This window comes from Ctenopharyngodon idella, chromosome 5 (assembly GCF_019924925.1).
Source record: "Ctenopharyngodon idella isolate HZGC_01 chromosome 5, HZGC01, whole genome shotgun sequence".
In the NCBI taxonomy this organism is placed as follows: Eukaryota; Metazoa; Chordata; class Actinopteri; order Cypriniformes; family Xenocyprididae; genus Ctenopharyngodon; species Ctenopharyngodon idella.
This window is the reverse complement of record NC_067224.1, coordinates 41,865,575-41,884,698: the sequence shown is the minus strand read 5'-3', so window position 1 is coordinate 41,884,698 and position 19,124 is coordinate 41,865,575. Positions and strand designations below refer to the sequence as shown.

General features: G+C 38.4%; 1 protein-coding gene across 1 annotated transcript in view; it reads right to left on the bottom strand.

Moving 5' to 3' along the window:
* The window catches only part of dcc (DCC netrin 1 receptor), a 155,463-nt gene that overhangs the window by 35,590 nt on the left and 100,749 nt on the right, over window positions 1-19,124 (bottom strand). The window contains 5 exon segments of the mRNA XM_051893077.1: window positions 2,011-2,205; window positions 4,540-4,650; window positions 5,291-5,432; window positions 14,600-14,649; window positions 18,297-18,435. Coding sequence (XP_051749037.1) covers window positions 2,011-2,205; window positions 4,540-4,650; window positions 5,291-5,432; window positions 14,600-14,649; window positions 18,297-18,435 — 637 coding nt within the window.

The following is a 19,124-nucleotide window of genomic DNA, read 5'->3' as shown; positions in this document are numbered from 1 at the left end:
ACACAAATTAAGATATTTTTGATGAAATCCGATGGCTCAGTGAGGCCTGCATTGAGAGCAATGACATTCAAACTCTCAAGGTCCATAAAGCTACTAAAAACATATTTGAAACAGTTCATGTGAGTACAGTGGTTCAATCTTAATATTATAAAGCAACAAGAATACTTTTTGTGCTCCAAAAAAACCCCAAAAAAATAACGACTTTTCAACAATATCTACATGTGCCGATTTCAAAACACTGCTTCATGAAGCTTCTGAGCTTTATGAATCTTTTGTTTCGAATCAATGATTCGGATCTCCTATCAAACGGCTAAACTGCTGAAATCACATGACTTTGGCGCTCTGATTCACTGATTTGATTCGTAAAGCTCTGAAGCAGTGTTTTGAAATCGGCCCATGTAGATATTGTTAAAAAGTCGTTATTTTGGTTTTTTTTGGCACACAAAAAGTATTCGTGTCACTTTATAATATTAAGATTGAACCACTGAACTCACATGAACTGTTTCAAATATGTTTTTAGTAGCTTTATGGACCTTGAGAGTTTGAATGGCATTGCTCTCTATGCAGGCCTCACGGAGCCATCGGATTTCATCAAAAATATCTTAATTTGTGTTCTGAAGATGAATGAAGGTCTTACGGGTGTGGAACGACATGAGGGAGAGTAATAAATGACATTATTTTCATTTCTGGGTGATCTAACCCTTTCAGGCCTTTAAGCACATGCGTAAAAAGGTATTATGTTTTAATTAGCAGGCATGTAACCAATTAGATCATAGATGGAAACGACCATTTACAGCCAATACAGGCAATTTACCATAGAAAATATATAGTTTTTAAAGCTTTTTAACAGTTATCGAGGTTAAGCCAAAAACCTAGGACTAGTTCGCCAAAGTTGGTTTTTGAAATAATCTGCAATATTTAACGAATGATTCGATGGACAGCGGCGGTCCTAGAGGCGAAGGTGCTCAGAATGAGGAGTTCTAACATGTGGTACGAATGTTGTTTACACATGTGAAAAACGCAAAGGCGCCCCCCAGTGGCCGATTTCTTTCGAATTTCTCACAGGCCTCTAGGGCCGTGAGTCAAACAGGCCCAGCGAGTTTTGTTTTGATTGGCCTCCGTTAACCTTGTCTGATAGCTGCTCAAACTTCATTGACCGATGGCGGACATGTTTTTTGTGATGCATCAGTGTCCTCATAATCAATCATGGCACCTTGGACAAAGACACTGCATGCCAATTTTCAAGTTGATCGGATTAACGGTGAAGTAGTTATAGCTATTTTCATGTTTTTTTTCCTTGTTATAGCGCCACCGAGTGGCCAGTCGCTGCATCCTTTTTCATGCGACCACAGAATGAGTTCTTACATTGGTGTGCCAAGTTTGGTGAAAATATCTCATTCTGTTCACGAGGGATCGGGATTTCAACTTTTAACTACTTTCAACTACTGACAATCAGACTCCAGAGAATCTCGCTGCACTGGTTTGGTTCCGATTAGGTCAAAAACCCAGGACTAGTTCGCAAAAGTATATTTTTTGAAAATTTCACCAAGAAAAACTAGCATATCTGAGGCATGCATCTTGTCCATCTTGAGCCAAGGATTCCAACGATATACTTTTGACCGCTGTAGCGCCCCCATCAGGCCACTTGGTGATGTAGACGGTGTGAGTACTCCCAGCCCTCAGAGTTTCAAGTCTCTTTGACTTACGGTTTGATCTGCCTGATCACTTTTAGAGGAGAATGCTGATCTTTGAAAATTTTAACAATTACAACAGAGTTTCAGAGCTACACGCTTGAACCCCTAAAAAACAAATATCTGCCAATGGAGTCAGAAAAATAATCATGTTTTCCCTTTGAATCAAGAATATTTTCTGACTCCATTGGCAGATATTTGTTTAAGAACAATCTCACTTTACTTTTATACATTTTTCATTAATCAAGTCTTAATATCTTCCGTCATTTTGCTTCTCCAGTAAATGTATCTTGATTAACTAGTGTCTGTTGTTCCTCACCGAGGTTCTCGATGGAGTAGTAGCGCTGTTTGCTGTCCACTCTCACAGTCTCGGCGTACGGGCTGCCCACTCCATAGCCAATGATGTATCCCCGTACTAAGATGTTGGGGTTCAGCGGGGGCGTCCAGCTCATTATGATGCTGTTGGGCAGCGGACGCACGTGCAAAGAGCTCGGCTGGTTTGGAACTTGAGTTTCTACATTAGAGAGAACAGAGAAAGTTAAAACGAGCTCACTGGTCAGTGCGTTTCAACAAGTTCCTTAAATCACCGGCATCCACACTTGTGCTGTAGAGACATCTGAACAAATCACCTCCAGTCACAACCCTGCTGAGAATGACTTTAAACTGAGGTAGAAAACAGGATTTGTAAGAAAGAAGGTAGAATTAAAGTAAAAATGTAAAATAAAATTAGATTAACTGATGGATGGATGAATTGATGGATGATGTGTAGAATGATAGAACAACAGACAGACAGACAGATAGATCTCTGTCCTCTTCCTCACATTTTTACAGCTCTGTTTCTATTCTGGAGGTTTTTGCTTTGAAAATCATTTCATTTACTCTCTTCTCGTCTAAGAGCACGAAGAGTCGACTCCTTCAGCGTTTGTGCAGCTCGACACACACTGCCGGTGTTCTCCGACATCAAGGCTCGCTCTCGTAATTGTCTTTCCCTTAGGCTGTTATTGGGAACCACAGAGAGTCTCTGATTAATGAGTCTCTCAAACCACCAAACTAGAGCGAAGTTCAACCAGGTGCTGATCAAACCTCACGCCACGCGTTTGATCCGCAGAAGGAAACATGTATCGTTCAAAGCTGACATTCTCGCGTGGAACAAAGTCTTCAAAGCGTTCCATTAGAACAGACGATTCATGCGCTCTGCGTCGAGTTGAAAGATATTGTAAATGTCAAACACATCTTCATCTATTACATGCCGAATGATGTGCGCTTTAAACTTTCATTGTCTCCGCCTGTTCAGACTAAACTCAGACATACTGAAGCCAGACGTATCGATTCTCTGCTTAAAGCGTTTCCTCTCACCGCCGGACGCGCGTGACTTACCCAGGCCTCTCTTCAGCTCCTGTAGCCTGTGGCTACGTCTCAATCCACACACTAGCTCAACAGTAAGCACACTGTCTAGGGAATCAGTCATTCCTAGGCTGGTTACATGGTCAGACTCTTCCTGAACTAGACATTCACTAGACATTCCTCGTTTCAGGTCACTGAATAATCACCCAATCCCAGTGTTTAGTGAACACGGTCCTTACTGATGGAAGCCCATTTACTCCACATGAGAAGAAAAACATGCTTCTGTAAATCATAATTATGACACACAAATCAAAATTTTGACATACTAAGTCATTTATGAAATTAACAGTCAAAACTATGACTTAAAAAGTCATAATTACGACAAAACATCGAAAATATGACAAAGTTGAAATTTATTTAAAAAGTCATAATTATGACATAAGTCAAAGTTCTGACTTAAAAACTCATTTATGACAGTCGAAATTTTGACATACTAAGTCATATTTTTATGAGATGAAGAGTTATGACTTAAAAACTCAATTATGACAAATCAGAAATATGACAGTTGAAATTATGATTTAAAAATAATTATGACATTAAAAAGACAATTATAACAAGTCGAAGTTCTGACTTAAAAAGTCACAATTATGAAAAAAAGTTGAAATTATGACTCTTAATTTCCTCTTTCTATCCACTTATAATTGTGACTTTTTTATCTTTCATAATTATAACTTAGTATGTAATAATTTTTCGACTTTTTATCTCACACTTTTTATTTCATAATTGACTTAGTACATCATAATTTCGACTTATCGCAATTTCAACTTTTTATCCCATAATTATGATTAGTGTGTCAGAAGTGTGCTGACTTTATCTCACAATTTTAACTTTTTATCTCAATTTCAACTTTTTATCTCATAACTTGGTGACTTGGAGTCAATTAAGACGTTTTATCTCATAATTTCTACTTTTTATCTTATAATTATGACTTTGTACATCATAATTTTGACTTTTGTTTGTAATTATGACTGCCAATTTCAACTTTTTATCTCATAATTTCAACTTTTTATCTCATTATTGACTTAGTGTGTCATAATTTCAATGTTTTATCTGATCATTTCTTTTTATCTCAATTATGACTTAGTACATCATTATTTCAACTTTTATCTCATAATTTCAACTTTTTTTTCAACTTCTAAGTTTTACAATTTTTACTTTTTATCTTATAATTACAACTTTTTAAGTCATAATTAGAAACATCACACGCTGGTGACCCCTGCTGGTGGAAACAGTGTGAATGCAATGAAAACTCAGCCTAACAGGTGTAACGTTTGATACACGGTTTGAATCACTGATTCTAAACAAATGAATCTCAAAGGTTTCAAAGCTTCACGAAGCAGTGCTGAACCCCTCAAAAACCTTCAAAACAGACCGCCCTAAACACCTCAGGCTGGATTATGCTGCCCTAAATTGTGTTGCATTGTGTGTTTGCAACCATATTCACCGTCCAGGTCATTCTCTGGCGTCTCGGCCGTGTGCCACTCGCTGCTGGGACCCGTGCCATTGACCGTCATCGCTGCCACTTGGAAGCTGTACTGGCTGCCTTTCTCCAACCCTGTCAGACAATAAACAAAGAGCGGGAGTCAGAGGAACAGAAAATAAGGTGTGTGTGTGTGTGTGTGTGTGTGCGCGATTATTATTTGCGATTCTAATTAGTAAACAGCAATCAGTGAAGGCGGCGAGGTAAACAAGGTCTCCAAACCTCATCTAAACAGATCAGGATGCATTTCCATCATGAGTAAAGATAAAAAAAACGCAATTATGATAGTAGGGCGCTGTCATCCCTGAATACCCCGGAGTGTCAGGAATTAGCATAACACACTCCAACGGCACTGTGAAATGAATCCCTTCGGAAATAGCAACTTAGCGAGATATCCATCAAGGGAATAATGGAAATGAATATGATTTTCAAATAAATTCAGAAATCCTATTCAAATAAACACACATCTGCGCTTCCTGAAGTCCCGGAGGACGACAAATCCGGCGTGATGTGTTGCATCGTGTGTCGACTTCTTAAACATGCATTGAATGCGTTCGAAAAAACAATGTGTGCAACATGAGAAATGAGGGAATCTGGTAGGAAGTTCAGCTGCGTTCGGTCAGTCAGAAGAGAGGGAATGGAAGTTCAGATTCATATCATGGAAAACATCTTCCTTGAACTAAAAGAGTCTGAAGGCACATGGAGACTGACGCACCGGTGAAGAGGTACCAGAGGTTGTTGGGTTCGATGGCCTCCTGTTCACCCCGTCGGCCCGTTTTGCGATGGCGGATCTTATATCCGGTGATGAATCCGTTCTGCATGTTAGCAGGCGGCGGCTGCCAGCTCACCTTGATGCTCTGAGACACAGACGGAGAAACATTTGTTAACGATAAATACAACATTACAAATAAATCACAGAATGACACCACTGACCAATCACACGCAGGCTAAGGTTTAAAAGATGTTATAATGTTTGAGAAAGAAGTCTCTTCTGCTCACCAAGGCTGCATTTATTTGATCAAAAATACAGTACAAATGTGAAATATTATTACAGCTTAAAGTAGTTGTTTTCTATGTGAATATATTGTAAACTTCAATTAGGGGTCAAGCCCCGAAGGGTGAAGAGTGAAGAGCCCTATTGGAATCATTAGTTTTCTTCTTCTTCTTCAGCTTGAGTCTATGGCAGACCATAGAACCGTAAGGTAAAAAGTTATGAAATTTGGCACACAGATAGAGGACAGTCTGAAATGTTACCATAGCAAATTTGGAGTCTCTACCTCAAACCCTCTAGCGCCACCAACAGTTCAAAGATGTTTATGCTCATAACTTTTGATGCACAAGTCCTAGAAACAAAATTCTTGTTTCCTCAGATTCCAAGGCTCATGCTGACTTGAATGCACCAATTGACGTCATTTCCTTCATGAAAATTTTCCTGCCATTTTGAATTTTCCGAAAAACCTACTTTTTCGAACTTTTCCTAGAGTGTTTGTCCAATTTGCCCAAAATTTGGTATGTAGCATCTACTCACACTCCAGACAAAAAGTTATTAAAAGATTTTTGTTTGGCCAATCCGTTCTCATATAGCGCATCAACGAATTTGACGACGAGCACGCAAAAATGGATTTGATGCTGTATCTTCACAATGATTTGGTATATTGACAGAAAATGGTATATGTCATTACAGGCATGGCTTGGGGACATTACATGCCCAGTATCATCACATCTATTGGTGCCGAGATTTATTTTTGCTTATAACTTTTGAATACCTTGTCCTAAAATCATGAGGATCTCCTTAGATTCCTTGAGGCACGCCGAGTTGAATGTTATCCAATTCTCTTAGGTCGGCCATTTTGGGTGTCGGCCATTTTGAATTTTGCCCTAAAATGCTGTGTTTTATGAACGCATGAACGTATCGTTACGATACTCGGTATGATTCATCGAGGCCATGTTCTGAGAGGACCTGTAAAGTTTTAGATTAGCGCACCCTAGTGGTCAAGAGATATAATGAAATTTATGAAAATGCTTATAACATATGGAAAATTCAACATATTGTCATATAACTTACATCATTAGATTTGTTGGCTTATGCCTACGACAGGTCATATGATACCAAATTAGCCATAGCTTTATCCCAGCTTTATCCTAACCTCATGTTCACAGATATCCACAAATATTATTCGGCTTGACCCCGTAATTGCTGCTTGCAGCTATATTTTATTCCTGTGATCAAAGCTGAATTTTTAGCATCATTACTCCAGTCTTCAGTGTCACATGATCCTTCAGAAATCATTCTAATATGATGATTTGATGCTCAAGAAACACTTGATTATTATTAACATTGAAAAGTTCATATTTTTGTGGAAACCGTCATACATTTGATTTTTCAGGATTCTTTGATGAATATAAAGTTCAAAAGAACAGCATTTATTTGAAATAGAATCTTTTGTAACATTATAAATGTCTTTACTGTCACTTTTGAGGAATTTAATGCGTCATTGATGAATAAAAATATTACTTTCTTTCTTTAAAAACATTTTTGAATGGTAGTGTGCATCATAACTATAAGACAGATACTAATTATCCTCTGTAATAAAAATTCTCAAGTGGTTTATAATATAAAGCAGAATATGATGGCACAGAACTGATAAACAGCTTGTTTATGTTGCAACTGGTTGCTGAGACCTTTCCACCCATCTGTATTCCGTATGGATGCTTATTAATTATGCAAGAAAAGGCATTTATTGTTGTGTAAAGCAGAGGAAGAAATGAATTGATTCTGACAGGGTCTTTAGTACGAGCACAACAGCTGCGGTCGAAAGATCAACACAACCTCTACTAGTGCTCTAAACCTCAGTCACCAACTAGTTAATGGAGCAGAATTCCCATCCACAGATTCATTAACCTTCATAAACGTTCCTGAAACGGCAGCGTGGCTCGTCTGCGCAGGAATGTGATCATATGCTCAGTGCCACTGCAGCCGTGCCATCTGCGCCCGTTAACATGCAAATAAACCAATTAAAATTCACACCACACCGCTGCCAACCGCAACACGTCCATCCCGGTTTAGCCGCATCGCGCCACTGTCACGCGAGTGCTAACTCTCACCAATCCCGCGCCAGCGTGAACCGGCCGTCTCCTCCACGCCTTCACCGTGTTGCTCACGCGACGCTCGCTGCAGTAATGCCACGGCTGCATTCATTAGCATTTGTTGGCACTTGTTCCTGGGTTTGGGAGGGTAATCTTAATTGATTACAGCTCGGCTCAGTGTGTGTGTGTGTGTGTGTGTGTGTGTCTGTGAGATAATGGCAGTAGCTGAGGATTGTTATTTTGGCCCCGTCATTGTGTTAATTATCCTGTGTACAACAGGAGAAACAACTCAGAGCAATGTGTTGCTGTGCAGATCTGTGTGTGTGTTCATTTTGTCCGCTGTTTTCTAATATAGTCTTAGTCCTGTGTTAAATGTCAATTTGTATTATATTTTTATCATATTTGTCATATTATTAAAGGGGGGGGTCTAATGCTATTTCGTGTATTCTGACTTATTTACACTGTTAAAGAGTTGGATTCTCATGATAAACATGGCCAAAGTTTCAAAACACGAGTTGAACATATGACGGAGTATTTCTGTGTCAAAAATACTCTTCCAAATCCTCTTAAATTTCGGGATCTTTTTTTCGAGTATGTGCCTGTGTGACATCAGAAAGGTCGGAATTCCTTGTACGGGCACTTCTCCACACGTCGACCAGAGCGAGAGAGCAAGAGCACGCCCATCCACGCACGTTTGGCTTTACGGAAGTCGTCGGCAGCGCTGCACAGGTCACAGGACTTCACGAAATCAACAATGTCACCAAAGAAGTGTGTTTTTGGTTGTGAGGGAAAGATAACCTTGCTTCCCAAAGAACCCAGCGTTAAGTGGAGGTGAGAGTTTTGTGCTCACGCATTACATTGATGCGCTCTTGATATTTGTTATTAAAACAATCATAGAAACTGATAGTTTCAATCACTTTTTTATTGGTTAAAATGAATGGAGAATATGTGGTGTTTTTCCGTGGCTGCTCGAGCCCTCAGGATCAGCGCTTATGGTTTCATAAACAAGGCCCAGTTCAGCGCTGGATTTACAGATCGTTTGAAACTGAAAGACGGAGCGGTCACAGCGGTAATGATCCCGGTCATGAGTTGGTGAGTAAAACTGCTTCAAATGTCTGTTTTGTTGGCAATAGGCGCCTAAGTACGTATAATGTAAACAACACGAACGTAGTGAAATCATAAATTCATTATTCATCATTCACTATACGCTATATTCATTATAGTGATTCAAAAGTTGTCCAGGGATAATGCGATGGTGTATTGTGTTTTTAAATACAGTTGTTTAGCTGACCATCGATAGCTTGCAGCCGATCTCTACACAAAAGCTGCGTGACAGCTCGTCACTCTTTAGCTCCGCTCACACGGCACGCTTCCAGGCGCTCGGCTGTTTTCGGAAAGACTCAGTACAGCGTATGTATCTTTTATAAATATGATAAAACTAAAGAATTTTTGGAGATATGAAGGATGCACTGCTACTTTATAGGTACTCAAGATTAACATGAGATTGGCAGAAACTGTGTGTGATTCACAAAGAGAGAGAGACAGATTGAACACCTCCGTATTATAGTACAATTAATGTGTGTATATATATATATATATATATATATGAATGTATTTTATTTTTCTTGTTTGTTTGTTTTGCTTTGGCAATAAGTATGTATGTCATGCCAATAAAGCAATATGAACTGAACTGAGAGACAGTGAGTGTGACGGTGTGTGATGAATGTGTGTGTGATGATCTTCAGCAGGATCCAGTGAAGGTGTTAATAAGATCTCAGAACATCACGAATGCAGCAGCATCAGCAGACGTGTGACAAACACTGTCCAAACACACACAGACCCTCCGACACGTGAATATCTGTCTGATCCACAAACACGCCATCTCCAGCACTGTGATAATCACATTAGATGAATCCTGAGCTTTGAACGCAAAAACAGAGTAACAAACATGTGAACTGATCAATCAAATCTTGACCCGTACGCTCAGTGACCGTCTGGTGCACACATCACACACATTCACACTGATCCATTTAACAGCCGCTGAAATCAGAATCAATTTTATGCGATTAGTGGCAAGATCAGAATTTGGCAAGTTATAATAATTCATAATCATTAATTAAAGCGTGAATCATAAAAAAAGATTTAATTAAATAATACATTCAACTCTAATGAAACTGTCATCCACTTTCACTCGCTCTCTCGTTTGTTTTCAACTTCATAATTAATCTGCAGGGAAACTTTATATTCCACATGACTCTGATTCCTCAGATGAAACGACTCTCTCTCTCTCTCTCTTGACTGAACTACAATGGACAACAAATCAAATAAAAGCGAGTTAACGACTCATGAAATCAATAAATATTTAAGACAGTGTCATTGGTGTGGACTCAGATAAAGCGTGCCGCGGCTCCTGACCTGCCCTCTCTATTCATTCTGTCTGATTTCATACATTAATAACAACCAACAGCGCAGCAAATGATGCACAAATAGACAGTTTAATTTTCCAGTGAAAAATGAAAATGTTTCAGTCTGAAAATGACCCTGCCTGAACATGACGCATGGCTGTGGCTCTGTCTGATAGAAAAGAGCAAATATGTGAAATAAATGTCTCAGTCTCACACTGGCAGAATTTAAAGAGCCATTCATGTTTAATTCTTAATAATATCAGAGAGAATCATTAGCGTAAGCACCGCAGACACGCTTTACTCCAGACCGATTCCCAAACGCTTCACGCTGTTGATTTTTTAATGTCACCTCATGAGATGTGTGATAGAGTCGGGCTGCTGCTGAATCTAATGTCAGAATCACGGTTCTGCAGACGCGGAGACGAGCACAATGGCTCCTGGCCTCTTTTGTTGGTCTGTGGACGAGCAGAAGCGCCGCCAAATACACCGCAGCACAATGAAACCCAATTTCCTGTCATAAACAATCCGTTATCGGGACGCTCAGACAAAGAGTGCTCATTACAGAGAGAGAGATGAGACCTGCGGCGGAGGACACACACACACACACACACACACACACACACTCTGCTGTTACTGTTCACTAAAACTACTAACCTGTTCCAGTTAGTGTCCATGGCAACATTTATTCATTTATGTTTAAGCAGACGTAATAAAATTACTAAAACTAAAATAAAAATAATATAATATAATATAATATAATATAATATAATATAATATAATATAATATAATATAATTAGGGCTGTCAAGCGATTAAATTTTTTAGTCTAATTAATTTCATGATGTGGTGATTAATTAATCTAATTAATCGCAAATTGATCGCATTTTGGCTGAGAAATTACCCCAAAAAGATCATTTAAAGTCATTATTGTGTAAAGCATCAAATAGACATTATAAAAAATAAATTCAGAAATAAATATTTTATTCAATTCAACAGAATTTATTACACAAACTTCTGGACCGTGAGTTTGAGTAAATGATGACTGAATTTTCATTTTTAGGTGAACTATACCTTTAATGTTTTATCTTTATTTATTTTGTTAATTAATATGGAAATATGAAATGATTTAATATTATTTAAAAATATTATTAATATTATATTAAATAAGAAACTAAAACTGGCAGTAGGTGGCAGTAAATGTCTTAATGATTAAGTAATTCATTTGATTCCATTGAATCATTTGTTCACTCGATTCGTTCAAAACACGGATTCAGAAATGAAACGGCACTGTGTGTTGCTCAGAGACGAACAGTTCTGCTTTGTCTTTATATAATTGTGTTGGCAAAACTGAGCAAAAACATAATATTGTGTCTAAAATAACACAATATTAACTTCTTATTTATTGAACTGTTGTATAAAATCAGTATCACATTTGCCCTCGTGCATTTCAGACGAAAAAAGCACTTGTGTGATATTGCACTATTACTTGTATATTGCTTCACTATATCATATGATGTAAATATGAGACAAAAACTCAAACTGGGGCGTTTTTGCCCCCATATCTTGAATTTTAGTTTATTCTAACTACATTCTATAGGCTCCATTACGCTGTGTATCAGCCAATAATTGGTATCAGCTGATAAAAGCAATTATTTTCAGTATCAGCAATAATGTATTGACAGTTTAAAAAAAATAGTGATTTTAAAGCAAGCTCTGTTTGACCCTATGAATCTCCCGTAGTTCAAGCCATGGTTGCCAGATCTGTGGTTTTCCCCCACACCAAACATTATTTGTAGTGCTTCGCTTCCCATCCAATAATCGCAAAGTCTCAGCTTTCAAATTCTGTCCATTTTATCACCAAATTCAAACAATAAATTGTGTTTTGACACTCTTAAATGTGACGTGACGGATCACTGTAGTGCCTCAGTTCAAGAGGAGTCTTTTGTTCCTCTTTACTACAAGTTACAGCACCAAATAAACATGAATGAACATCAGAAGGTGTTGAAAGATACAGAACAACTTACTGAAATGAATCATGTCTCGTGTAATCGATCAATCAGTGTTTCAACCACTGAAAGATGTCAATAAAACAGCTGGAGAACAATGTGTCACTTAAATACTTCAGAAAGGTTATCTAATGTTCATGTTCAACAACTAATGTTCGTTAGTTAGCTATAAAACACTAGAGAGGAGCTGATTTACTGTTAATTACAAACCTGATTCCAAAAAAGTTGGGACACTGTACAAATTGTGAATAAAAAAGGAATGCAATGATGTGGAAGTTTCAAATTTCAATATTTTATTCAGAATACAACATAGATGACATATGAAATGTTTAAACTGAGAAAATGTATAATTTTAAGGGAAAAATAAGTTGATTTTAAATTTCATGGCATCAACACATCTCAAAAAAGTTGGGACAAGGCCATGTTTACCACTGTGTGGCATCCCCTCTTCTTTTTATAACAGTCTGCAAACGTCTGGGGACTGAGGAGACAAGTTGCTCAAGTTTAGGAATAGGAATGTTGTCCCATTCTTGTCTAATACAGGCTTCTAGTTGCTCAACTGTCTTAGGTCTTCTTTGTCGCATCTTCCTCTTTATGATGCGCCAAATGTTTTCTATGGGTGAAAGATCTGGACTGCAGGCTGGCCATTTCAGTACCCGGATCCTTCTTCTACGCAGCCATGATGTTGTAATTGATGCAGTATGTGGTCTGGCATTGTCATGTTGGAAAATGCAAGGTCTTCCCTGAAAGAGACGACGTCTGGATGGGAGCATATGTTGTTCTAGAACTTGGATATACCTTTCAGCATTGATGGTGCCTTTCCAGATGTGTAAGCTGCCCATGCCACACGCACTCATGCAACCCCATACCATCAGAGATGCAGGCTTCTGAACTGAGCGCTGATAACAACTTGGGTTGTCCTTGTCCTCTTTAGTCCGGATGACATGGCGTCCCAGTTTTCCAAAAAGAACTTCAAATTTTGATTCGTCTGACCACAGAACAGTTTTCCACTTTGCCACAGTCCATTTTAAATGAGCCTTGGCCCAGAGAAAACGCCTGCGCTTCTGGATCATGTTTAGATATGGCTTCTTTTTTGACCTATAGAGTTTTAGCCGGCAACGGCGAATGGCACGGTGGATTGTGTTCACCGACAATGTTTTCTGGAAGTATTCCTGAGCCCATGTTGTGATTTCCATTACAGTAGCATTCCTGTATGTGATGCAGTGCCGTCTAAGGGCCCGAAGATCACGGGCATCCAGTATGGTTTTCCGGCCTTTGACCCTTACGCACAGAGATTGTTCCAGATTCTCTGAATCTTTGGATGATATTATGCACTGTAGATGATGATAACTTCAAACTCTTTGCAATTTTTCTCTGAGAAACTCCTTTCTGATATTGCTCCACTATTTTTCGCCGCAGCATTGGGGGAATTGGTGATCCTCTGCCCATCTTGACTTCTGAGAGACACTGCCACTCTGAGAGGCTCTTTTTATACCCAATCATGTTGCCGATTGACCTAATAAGTTGCAAATTGGTCCTCCAGCTGTTCCTTATATGTACATTTAACTTTTCCGGCCTCTTATTGCTACCTGTCCCAACTTTTTTGGAATGTGTAGCTCTCATGAAATCCAAAATTAGCCAATATTTGGCATGACATTTCAAAATGTCTCTCTTTCAACATTTAATATGTTATCTATATTCTATTGTGAATAAAATATAAGTTTATGAGATTTGTAAATTATTGCATTCCTTTTTTATTCACAATTTGTACAGTGTCCCAACTTTTTTGGAATCTGGTTTGTATATATGTATGTTTGAATAAATTGTCATGAAGACAAGTGTTTATGAAAACTACCAAATGAGTGTGCAAATGAGTTGTTTATAAACATTTCAGCTTTTATTTGAGTGTAATTATTATATCTGAAAATAAACAGCAGCTGAATATAATAGTTTGGCCTCAGTGGTTAATTTAACCTCTAAATCAAATTTAGTAACACATATGAAATCTCATGATGATATGATCACGCGTGTAATATCCTGTCACCCGTGTGTGTGTGTGTGTGTGTGATGAACCACACAGCAGAAATTACATCCGCCCTGAAATTAAATCAGTGCATGAGTGTTTCTGCCCTCGTGTCTTCATCATGGTGTGTTTTAAACAGACTCAGAGCTCATGACATCTGAGCGTGTGACCGGAGCTGATCTGTGATTTCTGGATCTCTCCAGGCTTCATTAAAGCTGCACAACCTCGTACCTTCTACAGCCCGATCCGTGCAAATAATGTGTGTTTTACTGCTCTAGCGTTGGTATATAAATAAGAGCTTGACTGAGTTAATCACATGCAAACACACTCACACACACACACACACACACACACACACACTCTCATAATGTGAATGAATAATGAATGAACTCCTGCTGAGCGTTCTTCATCACACGTGTTCATCTCAACCCTATAGAGCCGAAGCTCTTCTGAAACGACCCGTTACACCAGCAGGTTCAGATTCAGTGTGAATCAGACACTCACCCGTGAGTAGACCACCTCCAGCGAGACGTTCTGAGGCGGAGCGCTGGGCACTGCGGACACACAAACACACACAGGAGTCATGTGACAATCATGTGACAGCCCTGAGATAGTTACGTTACTGAATCTGGACAGCAGCAGATGGATGTTCTGGAACTCAATCAATCTGTAAATGAGCCGTCAGATAAACACGACCTGTATCTGAGATGGCCGAAAGGTCAAGAGGTCATCTTAGGGATTCCTGTATGCATTTAGGAATTCACTAATAGTGATTAACCCGGAGATAGCGGACGTCTCTAGAGTTGTTCTAGAAACATTCATACACTGTTATACACTGTAATAATGCTGGGATGTTTCAATACATGTTTGGGTCAAAAATGAATTAGAATTTTTTTTTATATTTTCTGTTTAATTGTAGTTAAAATTTTAGAAGTTGTGTTTTTGTCATTTGTATTAGTTTTATTATAACACTTCAGAGTTGTTATATTAGTATCATTCATTACAGTTCTTGTTAATATTTGAATTAGATTTTTACATTTTTTTATATTTAGTCAAAGTTTTATCATTTTGTTGCATGTTTTTGTTATTTTGATTCCTTTTTAATATCACTATATAATTGTAATAGTAGTTCATTAATTGTTATATTAATTCATATACTATTACAGTTTTTGTTATTTATAATTAGATTTATTATTTATTTAATTTATTTAATTTTAGTCTGTTTTAGTCATTTTGTTGTGTTTTTGGCATTTTTTTTAGTTTAAGTTATTATTTTTTTTTAATATTTTTAATATTATTTTAGTATCAATAATATTCTAATATAGTTTTTGTTAATATTTTGAATTTGTTTTTTATTTTAGTCAAAGTTTTATTCATTTTGTTGCATGTTTTAATCATTTTTATTAATTTTAGTTTTGCACAATCCCACTTTTGGAATTTTTTTTTTTTTTTTTTTTTATATTATTGTTAATTTTTAGGAATTTATATAGTTTTGTATTAAGTTTTACCTTTTATTTTTAGTTTATTTCCTTCTAGTTATTTTGGTACTTAAACTAAATGGAAATGAGAAATGTTGTTTTGGCAACTAGATGAAATTAAATAGGTTTAAATTTTTAAAAATGTTTTATTTTATTTCTGTTTTCAAGTAAGAGTTCATGTTTTTGCGATAACACTTTACAATCAGGGTTCAATAATCAGCATATCTTAATCTTAGTTAATTTCAGCATTTCCTAATACAGTTTTAAGATCAAAAGTTGTTTCTGTTAACATTAGAGAATGAACCGTGAACAAACATGAACATTTTTATTAAATAACAATAACAAAGATTAGTAAATGCTGTGAAATATATTGTGTGTGTGTGTGAGTTGGTACGAGTGTGTGTGTGTGTGCGCGTGTGTGTGAGAGTGAGTGTGTGTGTGTATGTGTGCAAACGTGTGTGTGTGTGCGTGTATGTGAGTCTGTAAGAGAGAGTGTGTGTGTGTGTGTGTGCGTGTGTGTGTGCGTGAGACTGAGTGTGAGTGTGTGAGTGCGTGTGTGTGTGTGTGTGTGTGTGAGTCTGTAAGAGAGTGTGTGTGTGTGTGTGTGTGAGTGTGTGAGTTTGTATGAGTGTGTGTGTGTGTATGTGTGTGAGTGTGTGTGTGTGTCTGTAAGAGAGTGTGTGTGTGTGAGTTTGTATGAGTGTGTGTGTGTGCATGTATGGGTGTGTGTGTGTGTGTGTGTGTGAGTCTGTAAGAGAGTGTGTGTGTGTGAGTGTGTGAGTTTGTATGAGTGTGTGTGTGTGCATGTATGTGTGTGTGTGTGTGAGTCTGTAATAGAGTGTGAGTGTGTGAGTTTGTATGAGTGTGTGTGTGTGTATGTGTGTGTGAGAGTCTGTAAGAGAGTGTGTGTGTGTGTGAGTCTGTAATAGAGTGTGAGTGTGTGAGTTTGTATGAGTGTGTGTGTGTGTGCATGTATGTGTGTGTGTGTGTGTGTGTGTGAGTCTGTAATAGAGTGTGAGTGTGTGAGTTTGTACGAGTGTGTGTGTGTGTGTGTGTGTGTGTGTGCGTGTGCATGTATGTGTGTGAGAGTGTGAGTGTGTGTGTGTGTGTGTGAGTCTGTAAGAGAGAGTGTGTGTGTGTGTGTGTGTGTGTGTGAGTCTGTAAGAGAGAGTGTGTGTGTGTAAGTGGAGTGGCATCACACAATTTCATTAGCGTGACACGAGGGCCCTTAATTAAGCAGGGAAATGGTGAAGGCAGCTCCAGCGGCTCATTTGAAACGTTCTGCAGCACTCCTCTAATGGAAGCTGACACGCAATAAATTCCCGCAGCCTCTTAGAGCCGCACTGAAGGTAATGCAAAGAGACACTGCGGCCAATGAGAGAGAGACACGCGGCGGGTTAAGCTGCGGACTGATTGCTGCTCGGCGCAGAGACATCTGGAGAAAATCACCCGAATATGAGACCAGATTCAGAGACAAAGAATCAGGAGAGGAAAGCAGAGGAGTGCATGATGGGAATGGATTGGTGAAAGTGGGAGAATGCAGCAGGTCTGAGCTGCATGTTAAGGAGCTCATCTCGCTTCTCTCTTAAAGGGCCACACGCTGCAGCTTCTCGCTTTATAACACCTATAAACGAGTGCTGGACTGATGGGGGTTTTAACGACTGACGCTCATTTGAGCTCTGGAGGCTTTACTAACATCACCACTGCACATGACTCACCAAACACATTCAAATATTATCAGCCATATAATATAATATAATATAATATAATATAATATAATGTAATGTAATGTAATGTAATGTAATATAATATAATATAATATAATATAACGTAATGTAATATATGTCTGTCCACATCTGAATCTACATTGACAGGCTCCATTCAAACAATTCAAGCTGGTTGATGCTGATAAGAAATGCTGAATCTTTGAGAATTACTGCAAATATAATCCTGAGGTTAACACATAAATCAATAGCCTGATGTTAGACAGCTAATGAGAAGGGCTGCTGGGAAATATAACCGCGCTTTAGCATTCAAACGCCGGTGCGGCATTGAGCCGCTGGTGAAACAGTCTGCCTTCAGGCTAGAGAGAGATGGAAAATAAGACAACATGCTCCAGTTTCAGATCAGATTTCTCCAAACTAAAGACAGAATGACGGCACTGAATCTTCTCCAGATGCAGCGATGCCAGCATGCATTATGACAAACACTATAACATACAATATTCAATTTCTGAACAGAAGGACGTGTGTATGTTTTGAAAGGGACGCCCCTGCAATCTAATTGATTTTCAGGGAAGTTTCCAGACTGTTTTCAGAATGGAGACGCAGTCGAGCTGCAAACAAATCAAACGTATTTCAAACGTCTGATTGTCAGACTGTCAAAGTTGAGTGACACGGCGTGAAATTGATTGACGCTTCAGATGTGACGGCCATCTATTAATGCCAAATCAAAGCCAGCATTAGTGTCTGATTAACTGGACTGCTTATGTAAATATCTTCTGAACACCGTGACGGACACACGGATGAATTCATTCCTGCGCAACGATTGAGGGTTTCATTAGTTTCAGTGCTAGTCGAGTCACAATTATACGATATAAACAATCACACAGTTGAGGTTTGCTATAAACCGTACACACTCAGACTGCACTGTATGTATGTGGATAAGGATGGATATAATTCTAGTAATTGTGAATGTGAATGAATAGATTTGACTAATCTTACCGTCTGAGAGAGTGGTGATGAGCATGTCTTCGTCGGAGATGCCGGGACCGTGTCGGTTCACCGCCAGCACTCGCAGAGAGTATTCAGTGAACTTCTTCAGACCCTCCATCCTGTAGCTCTGACCGACAACCTCCACATTCTGACGAGAGAAAGGACAAACTCACGTCACACAAACAGTACGACACGTGCTTAAAGTCACCATGAAATCAAATGAACAATTCCTGTATTTTATAATGGAATACTGCAGTGTTTATTCAAAATGATTTATTGTGTTCTTCTCCTCCCTCTTGCAGCATCTCTTCTCTTCTCTGATGATGAGGGCGGGGCAACCTGTCACTCACATGAGATCCACCAATAGCAAACCACAACCATCCAATCAATTCCCCACAGACAAAATCAAGCCCCGCCCTACATTTGTTCTTGTTTGAGAAGCGTTTCACTCGGATATACGGCACAAAAGAGAAGAAAAGACTAGCTTTTCATGTCGACTTTAATCCGTCAGTCTCTTTGCTGTGGGTGGGGTTTATGCTAATGAGTCCTCACTAAGCCCCGCCTTAGAAACATTGCTAACAAATTCCTTGCACACTGTAAAAAAAGATTTTTTGAAGTTGTAAATAAAACAAAGATTACTGTAGTACATTTTACAAGAAAATACTATTTCAGTTTTCTAATTTATAAGAAATTTCTGGGTGAAATATTTCTACACCAAATGTTGTTCAGTGCTGCTGCTGTTGGCCATCTTTGGCTCTTTTCTAATGTGAGAATAAAACAGGTCAGATTTCTGTAATAGTACTAATAAACTATGTGTTTTAAAAACGCAATAACCAG